The sequence below is a fragment of the Nycticebus coucang genome, chromosome 9, assembly GCF_027406575.1.
Source record: "Nycticebus coucang isolate mNycCou1 chromosome 9, mNycCou1.pri, whole genome shotgun sequence".
Taxonomy (NCBI): Eukaryota; Metazoa; Chordata; class Mammalia; order Primates; family Lorisidae; genus Nycticebus; species Nycticebus coucang.
In genome coordinates, this window is record NC_069788.1 from 37370169 (window position 1) to 37390653 (window position 20485).

At 47.7% G+C, this 20485-nt stretch overlaps 1 protein-coding gene and 1 pseudogene across 1 annotated transcript; both read right to left on the bottom strand.

The window, feature by feature from the left end:
* Window positions 1–1522: 1522 nt before the first annotated feature.
* Window positions 1523–9857, bottom strand: GUCA1A (guanylate cyclase activator 1A). The gene is made up of 4 exons (XM_053602730.1): window positions 9657–9857; window positions 2600–2749; window positions 2173–2266; window positions 1523–1925 (listed from the first exon to the last, which is right to left on the bottom strand). Exons 1-4 carry the CDS (start codon window positions 9855–9857, stop codon window positions 1762–1764), a joined length of 609 nt encoding a protein of 202 aa, XP_053458705.1. The 3' UTR covers window positions 1523–1761.
* A 4925-nt stretch (window positions 9858–14782) lies between these two features.
* On the bottom strand, window positions 14783–16363 carry LOC128594201 (endoplasmic reticulum lectin 1-like; annotated as a pseudogene).
* Between the last annotated feature and the right edge of the window lie 4122 nt (window positions 16364–20485).

Consider the following 20485-nt stretch of genomic DNA (forward strand, 5'->3'; position numbering starts at 1 on the left):
ATCATCCTAATTGCTCTAGCCTCTGTCTCTCCCCAGCTTCCTGCAGCAACAGGGAGCTGTAATTCATGGGCCAAGCTGACAAAACCTACGGGGATGGGTAGATCTCTGATCTGGGTATTCTTTTTTCTTTTTCTTTTTTTGAGACAGAGTCTCACTATGTTGCCCTGGGTAGAGTGCTGTGGTGTCACAGCTCACAGCAACCTCAAACTCTTGGGCTTAAGTGATTCTCTTGCCTCAGCCTCCCAAGTAGATGGGACTACAGGAGCCTGCCACAATGCCTGGCTATTTTTTTGGTTGTAGTTGTCATTGTTGTTTGGCAGGCCCGGGCTGGATTCGAACCTGCCAGCTTTGGTGTATGTGGCTGGTGCCCTAGCCACTGAGCTACAGGCGCTGAGCCTGAGGCTGGGCATTCTTAAAGTTGCAGTGTGCAAAGAATGGGGATGCGGCCCCCCTGTAACAGACTGCAAGTGGTGTCAGGTGTCACTGCAGCAAGAGGGATTTCAGTTATTCCAGGGTGGTCAGGTCATTTGCAATGATTAAGGAGTCACCCATCTGTAGGGAACCATGGAGTACCTCATGCCACCAAGCAGGGGGAGTATGAGGAACTTGTGCAGACTCTTCTGAAAAACTAGTTTCCCCTGGACAAATGAAGACTTTCTGCAGTACCATCCACCTCCTTTCACTCTTTAGCCCACACCAAACTTGAACAAACCCTCCCAGAGTGCCTGACTGCACGCATGGCGCAGACATTTGGATTCAGATCTACACGGTCATTCAAACATTTCATCCATGTCTCCTTGCTAACATCATAAACATCTTGAAGGAGTTGTGATTTTTTTCTCTTACTGGGGACTCTAGGAGGTGCTCCCTAAAAGTGAACACCTCATTTCAAATTTGGTAAAATTCAAATCCTAAGATACCCACAATTTACACCTAAGAATGCTGCTGTCCACATCACATAGCCTCCCACATGCAACACATACATCACAGAGAACCCACCTTCAACCTCCCCACGCCTTCTTCTCCATGTGCAACCTCTAACCAAGCTTTCAGGGCCAAGGTCAAAGGTCACCTCTGTGATGCTGCCTCTGAGTCAGACTTCTACAGGAATCTGTTCATAAATTCTCTTAGCATATTTTATTACACTGATGTCTGTCTGTGTGTCTCCCCATTAGCCTATGAGTTCCTGGAGGATGAGAACCATCTCCTTTGCAGTCTAGCATTAGTCATAAAATCTAGCATTAGTAAGTGCTCAATAAATGCTTATTGAATGGAGGAATAAAGCAACACAAACCACCAGTAGGCTCCACAGTCCCAAGGGCAGGATGGGAGTGTCAGTGGAATATCCTCATTGAGGTTGCAGCTACCAGGGACCAGTGACAGCCCAGCTCTGCCTTAGAGCTCTGGGGTCTAGAGGAGTACAGACTGGGCAAGATAGTAGAGAAAGCTGGGAAAGCAGCCTGAAGGAGAAAGGGAGGTGTGGGTGTGTGAGGACAGCAGTGAGATGAACAGTGCCCCCAGCAGGAAGTCAGGAAGTGTCACCACCACTTGAGTCACCCAAAGTGTCCAGAAGCCATTCTTCACTGTCCCTCGCTCTGGACTCCCACCTTTGCCCCACTGCTGCCACCATGCACCCCAAAGAGGCAAGCTGAGCCTTTGAGTTCAGTAGATTCTATCTGGCATTAATTAAGACAAGAACAATGACACCAGGCACCGCCATACCACCCCGCCCCCCAATACACAAGCAGCTGGGAGGTGGGCTCAGCCTGCAGCCTCGGCGGCCCCATCACCATCCCCCTCCTCATCCTCCTGGCTGTTCTGGAGCCTGCGAACGATGCGGGTAAGGTCCAGGCTTCGTGTCAGTGTGTCCAGCAGCATCTGGTCCTTCTGGACTCCTTCCATGAACTCTTCCAGGGAGAGTTCCCCTGGGATAGAGAGAAAGGGAGCCATGGGGAGGAAGGTGCTCACCTCTGCAGTGCAGGGCCCAGAACTGGATTCTTGCAAGGGGTGGGGACAGACCCAACGCTGGGGTAAATAGCCTCTGAGTATGGGGGGAATCCAGAGCCCAGAGTCTGGTCCAGGAATCCCTAAAAGCCAGAGAGCCCCCTGTGCCCCTCCTCCCCTCCCACCCTCTGTGACCCTCGCCGGAGAGTCCCTCCCGGGCCTCCTCACCATCCCCATTGACGTCAATCTTGGAGAATACTGTGTCAGTGAACTCCTCCGCACTCATGGTGGTGTCGCTGCAGGGGTTAATGGCTCGAATGGCCTGGAAGGGAAGAAGCGCAGTAGTAAAGGGACATGTCCTCAATCCTATCTCAGTGGTGGGCGTGGGGACAGTCAGATGTTGTTCTGGCAGTGGGGGTAAAGGTCTCGGTATCTGGGTCTTAGGGGGAGCTGGAACGAAGAGTCTCTTGGTGTCCATGAGGAAGGACCACGTGACGGGGGTGGGGGGAGACATGGCCTGGGTCGCGCGGCTGGCGAGGCCCGGAGCTGCCTCCAGGATCTGCAGTCCCAAATCCCGTCTCAATTCGGAAATCGCAGCTCCAACCCCCACCCCGGGCGCTGCCCCTCCCGGCCGGCCCTCTGCACCTGGAGTTACCCGGATGATGGTGAGCAGCTCGTCGCGGTCGATGCAGCCGTTGCCGTCGACGTCGTAGAGCTTGAAGTACCAGCGCAGCTTGTGTTCCACCTTCCCCTTGAGGACCAGGCTGAGCGCCGCCACGTACTCCATGAAGTCAATATAGCCGTCCTGGCGGGGGCACAGCCTCCGTGAGTGCACCCGGGCCCCCTGCGATCCCCCGGGACGCACGGACCCCCGGGTCGCAGCCAGGGGGGGCCAGCTCTGTCTGTTCCCCGGACCCACCCTGCCTGCCCCAGAGAATGCCCATCAAATCTGAAAAACCAGCACTCCCTGCGGGGTGAACGGCTGGCAGGGCCACAGGCCTTTGGGTTATAGCTGTCACTACCTGCTTGCCTTGGTGCTCAAGCTGGAGCCCGTCCTGTTGGGGGAGTGGGAGACAGGGTGTGACCCGAAGGAGGAACGGCACCCCCAGGGCGTAGTTTGGAGGTTTCTCATCCTGCAGGCAGGCGGAGCTGGGGTAGGGGCAGGAGATAAGGAACCAGGAGAGCCTTTCTGCTTGCTTCCAAATTTACTGAGCACATACTATGTGCTGTGACAGACTGGGAATTCAGGACCCAGCGAGCTATAAGCTGTGTCCTAAGGAGTGCCGTTTGGGGGCACAAGTTTGAATCCTGGCTCCACTCCCTCAAAGCTGTAGGATTGGGGACAAAAAAGTTAATATGTCTGTGGCCCTCGATTTTCTCATCTATAATAGTTATAATAGTACCAACTTCTATGGGATTGTTATGGGATTAAATTCATGAATGTAAAGCACTCAACACTGCCTGGCACATAGTAAGCACTCAATAAACATTACCTATTATTACCGCTAATGCTATTATTATTATAAAGAGATCACTGTGCAATCATGATGAACAGTCATCTCCCCCAGTATATATGGGGGGGGGTCAGTTCCAGGATAACCACCCACTACATCCTACCCCTCACCCTCCCAGCCCTGCCAAAATCTGAGCATACTTAAGTCCTGCAGGCAGCTTGGTGGAACCTGAGTATGTGGGTCACTACAAAAATTTTCAGACACACAAAAATCAAGAAACATAAAATCCACACAGACAGAAACAAATGAAGCCCTCCCAGTAACACCGATAAGCCAAGCAAATTGAAAACCTGCACAGGTGAATCAGAAAGGATGCTGTTGACTGTGTTTCTTGGGAGTGAAATATTGGACCATAACATAGCCTGTCTCAAAACTTTCATAGTGACCCACACATAGGAAAGGTCAACCCTCTCTATTATGGGTTTCACAGCATGAAAATACTGTCTTTTGGATTCACGTGTGGCTGAAAAAAATCCTTATATACATGGACCCGCAGAGTTCAAACCCAAGTTATTCAAAGGTCAAGTCTATATTCAGCAACAACATGGATGGGACATGATAGAATCATAGATTAGGAGCACCCAATTCTGCAAGAAGAAGAGGAATCCGAGAGACTTCCTGGGGGAGGTGCTATCCCACCAAGTGTCAGAGAAGTCAGTCATGAGGAAGGGTAGCAGAAGACATTCTTGGAGGACATTTCTCTAAGGCCCCAAAATGTTCACCAGTCAAGGAATTAGGTGCACAGGGGTTGCCTCTACCCATTCCCACCAGTGAGAATGAGGCTGGGGGTGGAAAGACTGTGTCTTATAGAAAAACTCAATGCTGTAAGGAAAGAGCACTGGACTCAGAGCATGTGAACTTGAATTCCAGCCTCCGTTAATCCAGTTAAAACCATGACTCTGGAACCAGAAAGTTACCAAGAGGCAGATTTAGGGTCAATATGAAAAACTCTTAAATAGGCAGAGTTGGCCAGGCAGGGTGACTCATGCCTATAATCCTAGCACTTCGGGAGCCTGATGGGGATTGGTGGGGAGGATTGCTTGAGGACAGGAGTTCAAACTCGAGCCAGAGCAAGACCCTGTTTCTATAAAAAATAGAAAAATTACCCATGTAGTGGCATGTGCCTTTAGTCCCAGCTACTGGGGAGGCTGAAGGAGGAGAATGACTTGAGTGTAAGTGGTTGAGGCTGCAGTGAGCTATGATGATGCCACTGTACTCTGGCCTGGGTGACAGATCAAAACCCTTTCTCAAAAAAAAAGAAAAAAGGCCAGGCAGAGTTGCCCATGGTGAAAGGGTGAAATGAGCTCTCTGTCCATGAAAGCATACAAGCAAAGCTGATAGGGATGTGGCAGAGGAAGGGCAGGGGGGCCTCTGAGATCTCCCGCTCTGTGCTGGCCTGTGGCCTTGAGCAAGGCCATAACCACTCTGAGTCACGGAGGAGATTTTGAACAGAGTGGGCATTTTCATGGTGCTTCCATGTTCAAGGGCTTTGACCCACCTTAACTCATTCAATCCCAACCCACCTCCCAGGATTATCATCAGAATGGAGCAAGGCCCTTAAGCAACAGTGCTTAGCTAAGCAAGAAAACTGCTAAGGAGGTTTCCTCTGGAGAAGGGGACACAGGGTGAGGATGCTTTTCATTTTTATCTTTCTTTATTGATGGAAATTTCTACATTTAGCTGTATTACTTTCATAATTTAAAAGAAAAAAGGGCTCAGTGCCTGTAGCTCAAGCGGCTAAGGTGCCAGCCACATACACCAGAGCTGGTAGGTTTGAATCCAGCCTGGGCCTGCCAAACAACAATGACAACTACAACCAAAAAGTAGCCAGGCGTTGTGGTGGGCGCCTGTAGTCCCAGCCACTTGGGAGGCTGAGGCAAGAGAATCGCGTAAGCCCAGGAGTTGGAGGTTGCTGTGAGCTGTGATGCCACTGCACTCTACCCAGGGTGACAGCTTGAGGCTCTGTCTCAAAAAAAAAAATAATAAAAGAAAAAAAGGCTAAAAATAAATAAATAAATAAATAAGGCTAGGCTCAGTGCCTGTAGCTCAGCGGCTAGGGCACCAACTTGTACACCGGGGCTGGCGGTTCAATTCCAGACCCGGCCTGCCAAACAACAATGACAACTGCAACCAAAAAATAGCCAGGCATTGTGGTGGGCACCTGTGGTCCCAGCTACTTGGGAGGCTGGGCAAGAGAATTGCTTAAGCCCAAGGGTTTAAGGTTGCTATGAGCTGTGGCACCATGGCACTCTACCGAGGGTGACATAGTGAGACTCTGTCTAAAAAAAAGCCAAAAGGAGCAATGGAAAAGATATGGGGTTTTGTGTCAGAAAGACCTAAATTACCTCTTAGGAGAGGCATGACCTTGGCTAGGTCACATGTGATCTCCTCGAGTTTCAGTTTCCTCAGCTCTAAAATGGGAATGGCAATATACTTTCCAAGATTGTGATGTGGATTAGATTCAATGATAACACTACTGCAATACTAACTTTCATGGTGCTCCCTGTGGGCTTCCTGGACAGAGTGTTTATTTACTTTACTCATTCAATTTCACAGCTACCCCATGAGGTGAAGATTTTTGTTTCCGCTGGGATGAAAAAGCTGAAGTTGAGAAAGATTTGGCCACACAGCTAATGAATAACAAAGCCTCACCTAGAAAGCAGGGTCTCCTAAATCCTGTAACAGGACTGAAATGTGGGATAGAAGATTTACATTGATTTGTGTGCACCTGTGCGATTGCCAGGCACAGCCAAGCCCAGGCAAAATTCTGAAGCAAGCAAAGCCTGTCCCCCAGTTCTCATTCCCCTCTCACACTGCTGCACTCTCCAAGCCTGTGCAGCCCATACAATACCCTAGGATACAAACATCTTCTACCTCAGGGGCTTGTTCTGTGAAGGGCCAGGTAGTAAATATTTCAGCTTTGCCACCAACCAGCCTTTGTCATTTTAGGATGAAAGCAGCCACAGACAGTTTGTAAAGAAAAGAGTGTGGTGTGTCTTAATAAAACTTCATTTACCTAAAAATAGGTCTGTGGGTGGTCACTTGCACGTTCCTATTTTATTTAACTCCTTTCTGCATCAAAATTTCACAGTCCTGTGCCCCATCTCCTAGCCAAGGTGCTAAACTGCTCCATGCTGATGACAGAGGTCAAGACAGCATCACCCAAAGGATGATTGTATACCATGGATGGATGTGAGTGGGCATCATAAAGATCCTCTTCATTTTAATACTTGTATAATGTGTATTATAAAATACATAACCAGCTCATGTCTTCTCATATATTCATTCATTCATGCAACCAATATTTATTTACCACCTACCATGTCCCAGGCATTGTTCTAGGAACAAAATAGACAAAACTTTCTGCCCTTATGGAGCTTATTTTGTGTGAATGTAATTTAATATCTGGTCTTAGAAGATGTGAAGTGCTTGGGGAAAAAGCAGAGACTAAGAAATGAAGAGGTGTGGACCAGTCCCAGTTTTAAATAAAATTTACACCAGGAGATCGGGACAAGTGTTAGTGAGAAACTAATGTTTGAGCAGAGACATGCAGTGGGGGAAGGTGTGAGCCAAGCAGAATTCCAGAGGAAGAGGGTTGCAGGCAGCATGAAGGCCCTAAGGCAAGGATGTGTGTGGCATAAAGGAGGAGGCCCTGGGCGGCGCCTGTGGCTCAGTGGGTAGGGCACCAGCCCCATATACCGAGGATGGCGGGGTTTGAACCCAGCCCCAGCCAAACTGCAACAAAAAATAGCCAGGCGTTGTGTGTGTGCGCCTGTAGTCCTAGCTATTCAGGAGAATGAAGCAAGAGGATTGCCTAAGCCCAAGAGTTGGAGGTTGCTGCAAGCTGTGACTGCACAGCACTCTACAGGGGGTGACATAGTGAGACTCTGTCTCAAAAATAAATAAATAAATAAAAAATAAAGGAGGAGGCCAAAAAGAAGGGTAGAAAAAAGAGGTTGATTTACTTTCAGTGGGAAGAAAGGGATCAGGTGATGTTAGCATGTGACAAAAATTGAAGAGATGGCATATGAATGACTCCAGTTAGGCAAATACAAGGTCTATAGGTTGCCCCTGCTTGTGTCATATGTGTGATTGGGTGGGGGTGGGGGAGTCCTTCAGCAGTCATGTTTTGGCACAAAGTATTTCCTTGGTAGGCAAGAAGACAAGATATTTTGGTGTGTTTAGGGGTAAGGTGGTGGGGCTTAACCACTGACTCGTATTCCACCTCCTGTTCATGAGTTATTGCTTCTTCTGGAGCATTTGGGGGGTCCAGAGTGATGGTTCTGTCCCTGCTAGTCTCCACACCACAGGCTCTAGTACTCTCCTCCCCTGTCCCTCCTTTGGGAAAGCCCTTGGACACCAGCATACTGCCCTTGAGGCTTGTACTCAAAGCCCATAATCTGCTTTGGCCCCTTAACCCCAAATATTAGTGAGTTTTAAATAGCCACTGAGCCCAGCTTTCCTAGAAGCGCTGCCCATGACGGTGCTTGGGCAGAGAGGGGAGGAGCCTCTGGGCCTCAGTGGGCACCTGGCAGCAGCCATTGTACCTTCACTGTCAAGTGAGGGGCCAGTGGATGGGGAGCCACATTTGTGGATTTAGGTTCTTTCACCACTACATATTGACTGCATTGTTCCAAATACATGGAAGATGTAATATTAAAAACCAAAGAGCACCTTAGCTCATGCTCCTACAGAGCATGGCAGACCCAAAGATCAGGTGATGTTAGCATGTGACAAAAATTCAAGAGGTGGGCTCAGCGCCTGTAGTACAGTGGTTACGGTGCCAGCCACATACACCCAGGCTGGCGGGTTCGAACCCAGCCCAGGCCAGCTAAAACAACAATGACAACTGCAACAAAAAATTAGCCAGGCATTGTGGCAGGGGCCTGTAGCCCCAGCTACTTGGGAGGCTAAGGCAAGAGCACCCTTAAGCCCAAGAGTTTGAGGTTGCTGTGAGCTGTGATGTCACAGCGCTATACTGAGGGCAACATAGCGAGACTCTGTCTCAAAAAAAAAAATTCAAGAGGTGGCATATGAATGCCATCTGAGGCTGAGAGGAGAGAGAATGGGCTCAAGGTCACTCAGCTGATGAAAGCTATGGGCCTATACCCACAGTCCCAAGCTCCCCTTTCCAGTGTCCTCTCTAGTTTATCTGGAAGTCCTCACCCAACACATCAGCTATTTACTGTGGAGGCATACAATTGGACCCCCACATGGACCTTCAGCCTCACTTAAGAAAAGATGAACTGAGGTCACTGGGTATTTTTTTTTCTTTTTAGACAGTCTCATTATGTCACCCTCGGTAGAGTGCTGTGCTGTCACAGCTCACAGCAACCTCAAACTCTTGGGCTTAAGCGATGCTCTTGCCTTAGCCTCCTCAAGTAGCTGGGACTACAGGTGCCCGCCAAAATATCTGGCTATTTTTTTGTTGCAGTTGTCATTGTTGTTTAGCAGGCCCGGGCTGGGTTCAAACCAGCCAGCCCCGGTGTATACAGCCAGCACCCTAACCACTGAGCTATGGGTGCCGAGCCAGGTCACTGGGTACTTTAAAGCTGAGAATATCCTGGATATCCTGCCAGTCCCCAATCTTAGTATCCACAGAACATCACAGGTGGCCCAAGTGACCTGAGGCTGCCCATCCCAGACCAGCAGTGGCTAGAGAGTCATTGTCCTGCTCCCTGCTCTCTGCCCCTCCTCCTGCAACCTTGGGAGCCTAAAACGGTCTTTGCAAAAGCACTGTGCGTAGGACTGGCACATCGCAGGTGCTCAGTGACTGGGAAGTGCCCGTGTTCATTTTGGAGTGAACTGAGGTCTGCATTTAGCGGAGGCAGGGGAAGCCATTCAATTCAGCCTCAGATTACTCTCATTTGTGGGCCTCTCTGTCACCTCTTAGAAAGTGAAGGCAAGGACGGGGCCTGCTTCATCTCTGATCCTCTAGTGCCTGATTCATACATAGTAGAAGTTCAACAAACATTAGGCGAATTAAAGTCCTAATGTTGAAAGTCAACCTCCTGAATAAAGACTTCTAAACGAAGTCTCTTCCAGCAGACACTGCTGTGATTCCCACCTCTCTTCCTGCCCCCCCCCCCAGCTGGTCAGGCTCCCTACCTGGCAATCACACCTGAGGTAGTCTAGTCACACCATGGGTATAACATACGAGAGCAGATCCTGGGTGGGTGCAGTGCCCCCGCCACTCACCTTGTTGAAGTCAAAGGTCTCAAACATCTGTTCCACATACTGGCTGGCTGATGGGCTCAGGTTTTTGAGGCCGAAGAACTGGCGGAACTCATAGAGGGTGAGCTGGCCAGATGGACACTCGGTCATGAACTTCTTGTACCACTGGTGGCACTCGGTACTGCTCAGCTCCTCCACCGACTTCCCCTCCATCACATTCCCCATTGCTCAGGCCTGCAGGAGGCTGATACCCAAGATGGACAGGTCTTGTTTCCTGTCACTCCCTGGACAAGGGCGCCTTGGCCTTCTATAATGGATCCCTAGTTTCTCACAGGCCTGAGTCCTCTGGGTCTGAGAAAAGAAGGCCCGGATGAGTCGATGGTGCAGGGCCCTCTCAAGAGGAGGTGAGCAGAGGAGAGAAGGTGATGGCCCACACTCAGATCCACAGGATGTCAAAGAATGGGTGGTAAAAGTGCCCACTAAATCCTTGCAGCCAGCGAGAACTGGGCCCAGAGGAAGAAGAGTGAAAATAGAACAAAGCTTAGAGAAGCAGAGTCCCAGGATTACAACCTTGAGCTGTAGGTGAGAGGATTTTTTTTACCCAGTTTGCAATCTCCTAATCCCGTGATCCTATGACCTCCACGACCTTCTTCTCCTGCATTGAGGGGGTTCACAATGTTTTTGGAGTCATGGAATTGAGCTTATTCTTCCTGAGTGGGCCACCTGTGGGCTTTTGGCAGGACTTCTGTGTACAGTTATGTGCATTGCTGTGTGCTCCGGCTATGCACTGCACTTGACCATCGCACTTGAGATAGTCCATTCACACCATGGATATAACATATGAGAACATATCCTGGGTGGATGAAGAGTTTGTGGGCTTCCAAAACAAGCCCATGCACCAGCATACATCGCCATGCACACACATGCACACTCTCACATACACACCGGTTCTGTCCTGACCACACTCTCATGTTCCCAGAGGTTGGATCTTTCCCATCCTGGAATGCCTGCATCCAACCCTCCAATTGAGAACCTAATACCATTGCCTGCCGGGGGGAATGGGGGTGGGGCTGATGCACCGGAGTAGGTGTGAGTGTAGGGGGGGTCCCACCTGCTGAGCCTGGAAAGCTCCCAGGCCAATCCTTGGGGCCTATCCATACAGCAGCAGCTTTCTCTGATGCTTCGTGGGATGTCTGCTCTACAGATGTTAAAGTTGGTTCATTTATGAAACCAACATTCAGGAGCAGGTACACTTAATGTGGGTGCTTCCAGGAAAGCTTAGAGCCAGTGCCTGCCCCATTCTGCCCCTTGTCGTTGTTTCCCTCCTTCCTTTACACGTGGGCCATGCCCAGATACTCTAACATCTAGAAGGAACCACCACCCACATTTCTGCTTCCCCCAGCCAGGCCTTGGACACTTATCCAAGTTGTGCACTGACACACGTACACAAAACTGCCTTTTATACTTGAGGAAGGGGTGCCTTCATGGAGTGGTTTGTTACCACAGCCAACCTAGCTCATTCTGACTAATACATCCTACTAATACATCCTGACTGTTCAGTTTCAAATACTGCATGAAATGTCTTTCAGGTGGCATCAGGCTTGCTCAGCAACCTGGAACCCCCAGGTATATGTACAGTTCTCTCAGACTGCAAAGCCACAAAGAGAGGATTATTTTTTTATTTTTATTTTTTAGTGGGTAGTTACCAGAGAGAGGATTTCTCCCCCCCCCCCAATATCATGTATCAATAATCAGCCCACTATAATCCTAGCCCCTCAGGACTCTGAGGTGAGAGGATTATTTGAGGTGAGGAGTTCAAGATCAGCCTGGGCAACACAACAATTTTTTAATTAGCTGAACATGGTGGTGTATACCGATAGTCACAGTCACTTGGGAGGCTCAGGCAGGAGGTTCACTTGAGCCCAGGAGTTTGAGGTTATAGTGAGTTATAATCATGCCACTGCCTTCTAGCTTGGAGGATAGAATGAGATCCTGTCTCTAAAAAAAGAGAGGGGAGGGGCATGTCTGACAATAACTAGAATCTCGATACATTTCTATTGCATCTTGGGCACAGCAGTGCCCCTAGGTTAGAAACAATCATGCCTCTTGTCACTTAAGCCCCATTCACCAGGGGCCCTGGACTGTTAGAACAACATCAAGGAGCAGACATCCAATCTGCCTCAGGCAGGCCACCTATCAGCGGTGGTCAGGCCCTGGAGAAGATAGAGGACTTCATTAAAACCTTATTGGATCTGACTTCCTGCCTCCTTGCCTGCCTCTAAAGAGAACATAAAACTAAGAAAACAGTTTTCTTAGCCTCTTAGGTAAGAATGGCCACATGATATGGTTCTAGCCAAAAAGATAATTAAAGTCTGGCATGCTTTTCTGGAGAAGCTTTATTTTCTTGATAAAAAGAGATAAAAGATGCAGCTAGCCCTGCCTTTTCTCTAATTTTAGGCTTGAATATGGAGTGTGATGCTTTGAATGAAGCAGCCATTTTGTGACCATGAGGTTATAAGCAAAGGGAAATGTCAAAAAAAATTAGAACTGTCAACTGTCATTGTTGAGTTGCTTAACCCAGGAAGATGCCTAGCACCTCTCCCCATGGCCTATGAATGACTCCACATAACTCATGTCTGGTTATGTCTGAAAAAATAATCCCCTCTTTTTTTTTTTTTTTTTTTTTTTAGAGACAGAGTCTCACTTTATCGCCCATGGTAGAGTGCCCAGCATCACACAGCTCACAGCTCACAGCAACCTCCAGCTTTTGGGCTTAGGCAATTCTCTTGCCTCAGCCTCCTGAGCAGCTGTGACTACAAGCACCCGCCACAACGCCTGGCTACTTTTTGTTGTAGTTTGGCTGGGGCTGGGTTATGAACCCACCACTCTCAGTATATGGGGCCGGCGCCCTACTCACTGAGCCACAGGTGCCGCCTGATCTCCTCTTTATTTAAACAAAAATCATACTAGGATCCTCAGAGGAAATTTGAGGATAGAGGCCCCAGGATGATGGTTTTATACAGTTTTGTGTGAAGAATGCCAGGATTGACCTAGAGGGTTTTCTGAGAACCGGACAGAAGGGAGGACCAAGGACCTGCAGAAGGTCAGCTCAGCAAGATGGCCCTGTTCTGTCAAGGAAGAGCAGTCATGGCCTTGTAACCATCAGGCACGACCCAGTTTCTGCATGCCTGGGCAGTTCCCACTTATTGGGCTGAGGGAGGAGCCCAGAGTGGTGGGGTCCTATGCCCCTAAGGACTGCTCAGCCTCAGCAGCCCCTTCTTAGATGGACACCCTCCTTTACAGCTCAGGACACATATAAGCCGCCAGAATCAGAACCCTGAACACATAGGGAGGAAGCTCACTGCTTGACCAAAGAGCTACAGATGAAATGAGCCAAATTGGTCCTCAGGACTGGACCAAGCAATGGTTCTCAGGCTCTGCCTTACATGGGCATCTGTCAAGTAAAACCAAGGGGACGAGAGAGGTTATGTGCTTTGGGCCAGGCCTGCCTCATGGATCTGGTCTTTCCTCCCAGGAACAGTTTTCATTCTTTCTATCATAAATAGTGGTGTGCTTCAGAGGCTCCTTAAGAGGCTGAGGAGGAAGAATTGCTTGAGCCCAGGAGCTCAAGCCTAGTTTAGGCCACACAGTGAAACCTTGTCTCTAAAAATAGATAAATAAATAAATTCATTGGCCAGTCTCTCTCCTTTCCAATTTTGCTGCTTTTTTGGCCCATTATCCTGAGCAAGTGAACTAAAGGGCCCACAGCTAAGACTGCTCCTTAGAAGACCAGAGAGAGAGACTGAGGTGAGGCTGACTTTAACAGCCCTGTCCATCACCATGTGCATGTCACCTACAAATGGGAAGGAAATGACCAAAATGCTAACATGGCTCATCTCAGAATCACTGAACCAGTGATTTTGGAAAATATTTGCTTTTAAAAATTACCTGTATTTTTTAAATGGTTCATAATGAACATATGTTGCTCACATAATCAAAAAGCATAGTTATTTTTTTTTTTTGCTTGTGGACATTTTATTCATTTTAAAATAAATATTGTGCTATAAAGTTTCCAGAACTTAATCAGTATATACAGGAGGCAAATACAATGGATAGCCAGCACAGTGTCTTTTGTTAAGAGTAAATCATTCTAAGTCAGAAAAGAATCACCAACTATCTACATCAGATACATACTCCAGGAGTAAACAAACTTATAAGGAGAAGAAAGAAACAGATAAATGTCCTGAGGGAAAAGCAACCTATTACAAAAAGAGTTTCTTGAGATTAACAAAGGTGAGGAAAATGCACATGGAAGGCTCTACAATGTGCCCAGTTTCTAGTTTAAAGCCTGGCAGAGAGCAGGTGCTTTATAAAAATTTGTTGAAAGGATTTTAGGCACTAGAATTTACATATTTTACATGGTCTCTCATTTAAACAATCTTCTATCAATTCCTTTTTTCATTAGCTAGTTTTATATATATATTATAATTTACATAATAAATCTATTATTTAAAAAATTTCAATAGGTACAATTATGACATTTGATTAGGCCAGACTCTAAGCAAAAAAAAAAAAAATAATAACATGCTTGGATTGGATGATATTTATTTTGGAATAACATTATCCAAGCAAAGAAAAAGCACAATCTGTTCATAAGACAACAAATATGAAAAAAGAAAGACACAAGTCTGCCTTACAAATTTATCATGGCTTGGTGCCTGTAGCTCAAGCAGCTAAGGAGCCAGCCACATACACCAGAGCTGGCATGTTCGAATCCAGCCCAGGCCTACCAGACAACAATGACAACTACAAACAGAAATAGCTGGGCGTTGTAGCGGGCGCCTATAGTCCCAACTACTTGGGAGGCTGAGGCAAGAGAATCACTTGTGCCCAAGAGTTTGAGGTTGCTGTGAGCTGTGATGCCATGGCACTCTACCCAAGGCAACAGCCTGAGGCTCTGTCTCAAAAAAAAAAAAAAAGAGTTTCTCAATAACCTCTTATATACACATACATATTCACAAAGTTGTTGAAAGTCCTTTTATACAATCCTTTAGGTGAGGTCAGATGGCTAAGAACTCTACAATGAGACACACGGCCAGACAGAAATCATCATGACTTCCAATCTTTTCCTTCCTCCACTTTAGTATCCCTTAGTTGGGGAGAGAAAGAAGTCCATTTTCATCTACTGTCTCTAAGATTTTACAGATCACTGGAGATTCAACCCCAAGAATATACCGACAGGAGTGAGGCTCTAGCACATACACAGTAACAGAATGAGGAGACTCTAATTCTTTACCCTGCAGTTTTACAGTCACCTGTCTTGGTTTGTCAGTTACATCACAAATATCTCCATTTCCATAAAAATGTGACACCATCCTGTCTGGGTACCATCATTTTGAAGATGGTAGTCTCTATGAGTATTCTTCTTAGCCCATTCAATACGCTCTTCTTGGTTCCACATCCCCACAACCACAGAAGTTTTCCCACTATCTTTGTCCTTATGGTATTGATGTACCTGTTTGTCATAGCAGAATTCATATTTCCACCAACCAACATCCCCATGAAAGCAGTAAGACCCACTCAGGAACTCTTATGAGTTGATCATCTGTCCATTTCGATATGTGCGTTGTTCCAACAGTGAGCATTGGTTGAGAGCCAAGGACAATGGGTTTGTGGATTGCTGGAAATCTCTATTCTTTAGTTGACTGCAAATCTTCCTCTCTCTCTCTCCTGAAAGGCACCCTTAGTACTCCAATTGCCTCAGGGTGAGGGGCTTAAATGGTGATCCTGGCAGTGACTGGCAAAATATGTCATTCACAGGCGATGCTCTGAACCTATATTTAGGATGATTGCACAAGCGTGGTGTCAAAATGACAACTTCATATTCACAAGTTGTAACTTCAGCTACTGAAAGAATTCCATGCTTAGATTCAGGATGACACATGTACATCACAGTACTTGATCTGGGCCGGTTCTGTTTCAAACTACAAGGTGGACCACTTCCCATTCCAACAGGATAGTACCGTGTCATCCGGCCTTCAATATGTTTAGTGGGATGCATCTTACAAGGGTATATGTGAAACTTAGTAAATGTAGAATGTAAATGTCTTAACACAATAACTAAGAAAATGCCAGGAAGACTATGTTAACCAGCGTGATGAAAATGTGTCAAAAGGTCTATAAAACCAGTGTATGGTGCCCCATGATCGCATTAATGTACACAGCTATGATTTAATAATAAAAAATATATATTTTTAGTGGGAATCTCATTTGATTTTTCCTGTTCTGCTTCTCGATCTTTTTCAAATAGAAGGTTCTTAGCCAACATATTCCCAAGGTAGCACTCATGAATATTTATTTTTTGACCAGTTTCTTTTTCTTCATGGTACTGCCGAATGTGTTTTCCATGGTACACTTCATAAGTCCAATAAGATTCAATTCTGTACGAACAACTGCTTTGTCTAAATAGTGGTTCCAAAAATTCTCTTGGATTAGGGCCTTTATAATCTTTTTCTTCTTCGTCATCTCTACTTGTCACAAGGGTTATCTGCAGTTGTCATGATGACATAATTATCTTCTTTATACAAAACTCCAGTTGTGGGCAGAGAGAACTCAGTGCCAGTCCAGTTGACTCAAAAAGGGATGTCATCGCTGATCAGAGGGCCGCAGAGGACCAGTAACACCGGCCCACCAGGCACCAGACTCCGCACGCCGCCGCCTGCTTCCTCCATCCTCTGCTGCTGTTTACTCCAGCCACCGCCACCACCTCCTCTGTCCAGGAGGAGAGGAGCAGTAGGAGGCAGCGGCGGTGGGACTATAAAGCGCCCAGGCATATGGGCTCCCAACCGCTGCCACGTCTCCTTCCCTAAAAAGTATAGTTATTTTTGAAAAAGAAACCAAATATGTCCAGGTGCAGTGGCTCACACCTGTAATCCTAGCGCTCTGGGAGGCCAAAGTGGGTGGATCCCTTGAGCTCAGGAGCTCGAGATCAGCCTGAGCAAGAGTGACACCCCATCTCTACCAAAAATAGAAAAATTAGCTGGGCATTGTGGCCGGTGCCTGCAGTCCCATCTACTCTAGAGGCTGAGGCAAGAGGATCTCTTGAGCTCAACAGCTTGAGGTTGCTGTGAGCTATGATGATGCCACAGCACTCTACCCAGGGCAACTGAGTGTGACTCTGTCCCCTCCCCTCCCAAAAAGAAAGAAACCAAATAGGACCGTTTTACCTCTACCTAAAGTGGTTGATTCAGGTCCCTGGGGCTGGGAAGCAGGGATCTCCTTGCTTGGCTTACTCTTACTAAGTTTCTCTAGATCATGTTGGGAGAGAGTAGAGAGGAGGGGGCTCTTTCAGTGAACTTGTTTGGGGCTTAGCTGGGATCTGTGTCCTGGTAGAGGCCTCTCAGGCCCAAGATTTGGCAATGAAGAGGTCAAGAAAGAGGAGGCAGAAGTGTATCTTTCCATCTCTACCTATTTAAATTCTTACTTCATGGGTATGAATGCCACCTCCTCCAAGAAGCCTTTCCAAATCTCTGTAGAATTCATCCTCCTACCTCACCACCCTGACATTTTGCTTATGTGTTGTTGGTTAATTTTAGGTATCAACTTGACTGTATTAAAGGATTCCCAAATAGCTGGTAGGGTATTATTTCTGGGTGTATCTATGAGCGTGTTTCCAAAAGAGAACGGCATTTGAATTAGTAGACTGAGTAAAGATATCTGCCCTCACGCACTGCGGGCCGCCACCATCCAATTGACTGAGGCCAAGATAGAATAAAAAGACAGAGAAGAGGGGAATTATAGGAATTCTCTCCCTCTCCCTCTCTCTCCTGGGTCTGGAACACCCTTCTTCTCTTGCCCTCGGACATCAAAACTCTAGGTTCTCTAGCCATTGGACTCCAGGACTTGCATAAGCAAGTCTCCACCCCTCCCGTGAGGCTCTTAGGTGTCAGGCTGAGAGTTACATCATCAGCTTCCCCGGTTCTGAGACCTTCGGACTTGGATGGAGCCATGCTATCAACTTCCCTAGTTCTCCAGCTTATAGACAACATATTGTAGGACTTCACAGCCTCCATAATCATGTGAGCCAATTACCCTAACAAATCCCCTCTTGTATCTGTGTATGTCCTATTGGTTCTGTCTTTCTGGAGAATCCTGACAAGTACACATATTAGTTTTCTATGCTCCACAACAAATTACCACAGACTCAGTGGTTTTAAAAGGACACACATTTCTTATCTCACAGTTTCTGTGGGCCAGAAGTTTAAATATAGCTTAGCTGATCCTCTGCCAAAGGCCTCAAAAGGCTCAGGTGTCAGCTGGGCTGCATTTTCATCTGGAGATTTGACTGGGGAAGAATCCACTTCTAACTTATTCGGGTTGTTGGCAGAATTCATTTCCTTGTGGCTATATAACCGAGGGGCTTGGCTTTGGCCAGATATTGTCTGGAGGCCACTCTCAGGTCCTAGAGGCTGCTCAGTTTCTTCCTCACCCCGGCTACTGACGTCGTCAAGCCAGTGAGGAGAGTCTCTCTCCAATCTGCTAAAATGGAGTCTTATATGCATATAATGTAAAGAAATAAAAAGAGTAAGTAACATCCCATCACTTTAGCCATTTTCTGTGGGTTTTAGAAGCAAGTCACGAGTCTCACCCACACTCAAAGAGGGGAGACTGTAAAAAAAGGCAGGAACTACAGGAGGTGGAAAGTGGGGTCACCATTAAAGTCCGATTCCCTTTTCTACAATAACATGGACTTTCATTTATTTCTAAATTATAAGCAGCTGTTTTTGCCAGCCTCCATTACTCAAGCTTGCAGAAGGTAGAGACCATTGTCTTATGTCTTACATTGTCCAAGCACCTGGCACCATGTATGCCACGGTCTGCTTGCACGTCCCTATTCATTCTCCACCTTTCTCATCCAGTTCTGAGGCCCCAGAGGGTAAAATCACAGTCTGGAGCACCCAGACTCCCCTGCCCTCTGGTATCAGGCTGAGTTCATCCATTGAGAAGCTGAGGGAAGACTGAGGGTGGAAAGAGAGAAGGGCTGGGACCTTCATGCCCTTCCCTCCCCACTGGCTCACAGTTTGGGCAGTGGTTATCGGCTTCTCCTTATGGCCACACCTCCTACCATCGCCCTCAGGGCTCCTGTAACAGTGGTTCCCTCTCTGGCCCTGCCAGGCACAGGCTTCCCTCTGTGGCTACTCTCTGAGTGCATCATCACCATTCCTCAACTATCCCCACCTCTCTGTTAATAGATCCCTCATCAAACTCTCAATTTCCTTTTTGAAAGTAACATTTGACTGACAGAGGCCTGAGTGTAATAAAATATGAGTAAACACAGGCCTGTGTGTGATTAAAGAAAGCTGAAATAAGGTGGAACAATGAATAAATATTGACTGTGTTCAAAGCACCATGCTACGCTTGTTGAATAGGCACACAAGTCCTATGTGGTGGGCATTATTATTCTAATGAGACAAGAGGAATATCAGGCAGAAAACTTAAGTCACCTGCTCAGGTTCACAAAACTTTTAAAAGTGGTGGTACCGAAGTTTTTTCACCTCATCTTGATGCTTTTAGCCTAAATCTTCAAATCTCTGCAGAAGGGCTGTACAGAGCCAGAGCGACTCCACCAGCCCTCATCCAATGTCATCTCCCTCAGAATTCCCCTTGTGCCCTTGGCCTGACAACTCCATTGACAGAGCGCTCTCTACCTGTGGCAAGAAGGGTGGGGTGGGTCCTTACCCCATCCCTCCAGATCAGAGTGGGAATGGAATCCCGAGACAGGGATGCCGATCAGGTAGGATGGGAGCTGTACCAAGGCCTCGAAGAAGTGCACACAGGCATACACAAGGCATATGGAGGGCCCGAGTGTACAGACCGCACAGTGGACATGGAGAGGTCTTGTGGCTTCACCTCGCTGTTCTATCTGCAGGAATTCCTCCTGGGACAGATGCTGGTGCCAGAGACAGAGCATCCACCGGGCCAAATGGGGCCTAAAAGTGGGGGTGGGGGGGTACAGAGGGCGGAAACCGAGTCCCATGACCGACTAATCCCTCTCCAAGACTGCCTGTCAGCCTACTCTTCACTCCACAGAAACACAACAGGGCACAGGTTCATTTGCCTGCTGGGATTATCTCACTCAAATCAAAGGGGACCTCAGCCAGCTTCCTCTGTACTCCTAAGGGTTTCTGCGGAGGCTGCTCTACCAAGGTGAACCTCAAGGGGACGCCCATTCTCCAAGGGAGGGGAGGAGGCGTCTGCTGGGTTAGTGAGGACTTCTGATGGGGCCCCTGCACCTCCTCTACACAGGCTCTAGGATCTGGGATGGTTTCTGTCTGCATCTTTGCATCCTAAGGCCCCAGCCCGCGCTGTCTATAACGTGAGTGATTATACATAGACTGGAGCCCAGTACAAATACAAACCTGTTCCTGCCACAGAACTCTGGAAGCTTAGGAGGTGGGTGTACCAGGTGCCCTGACCTCCAGGATGCAGGACATGTGGGGCAGAAAATAGGACTTGTTGAAAGTTTGTGTAAGGACCAATGAACCCCTCAGATGGCCTCCGCAAGGCGGCAAAACAGGCACCTCCAGACAACAATCCTCTCCTGACTGGAGCTGAAGTTTATTTTGGAGGTTTGAACCAGACAGACCCCTGGAAGACAGACCCCCTCTCTCCAGGAAGAGAGAGGCCATTTGGACAATGGGGAGTTAAAAGAGAGTCTGCATATGGTGAGGTGCCCCCCACCCCAACTCCTTCCTGTACTTGGCTCTGACAACCAGGCAGGAGAGACCTGGTACAGACAGATGCCAGAGGCCTGGTGCCAGGCAAGGATCACCAGGCATTTGAGGAAAGCCTCT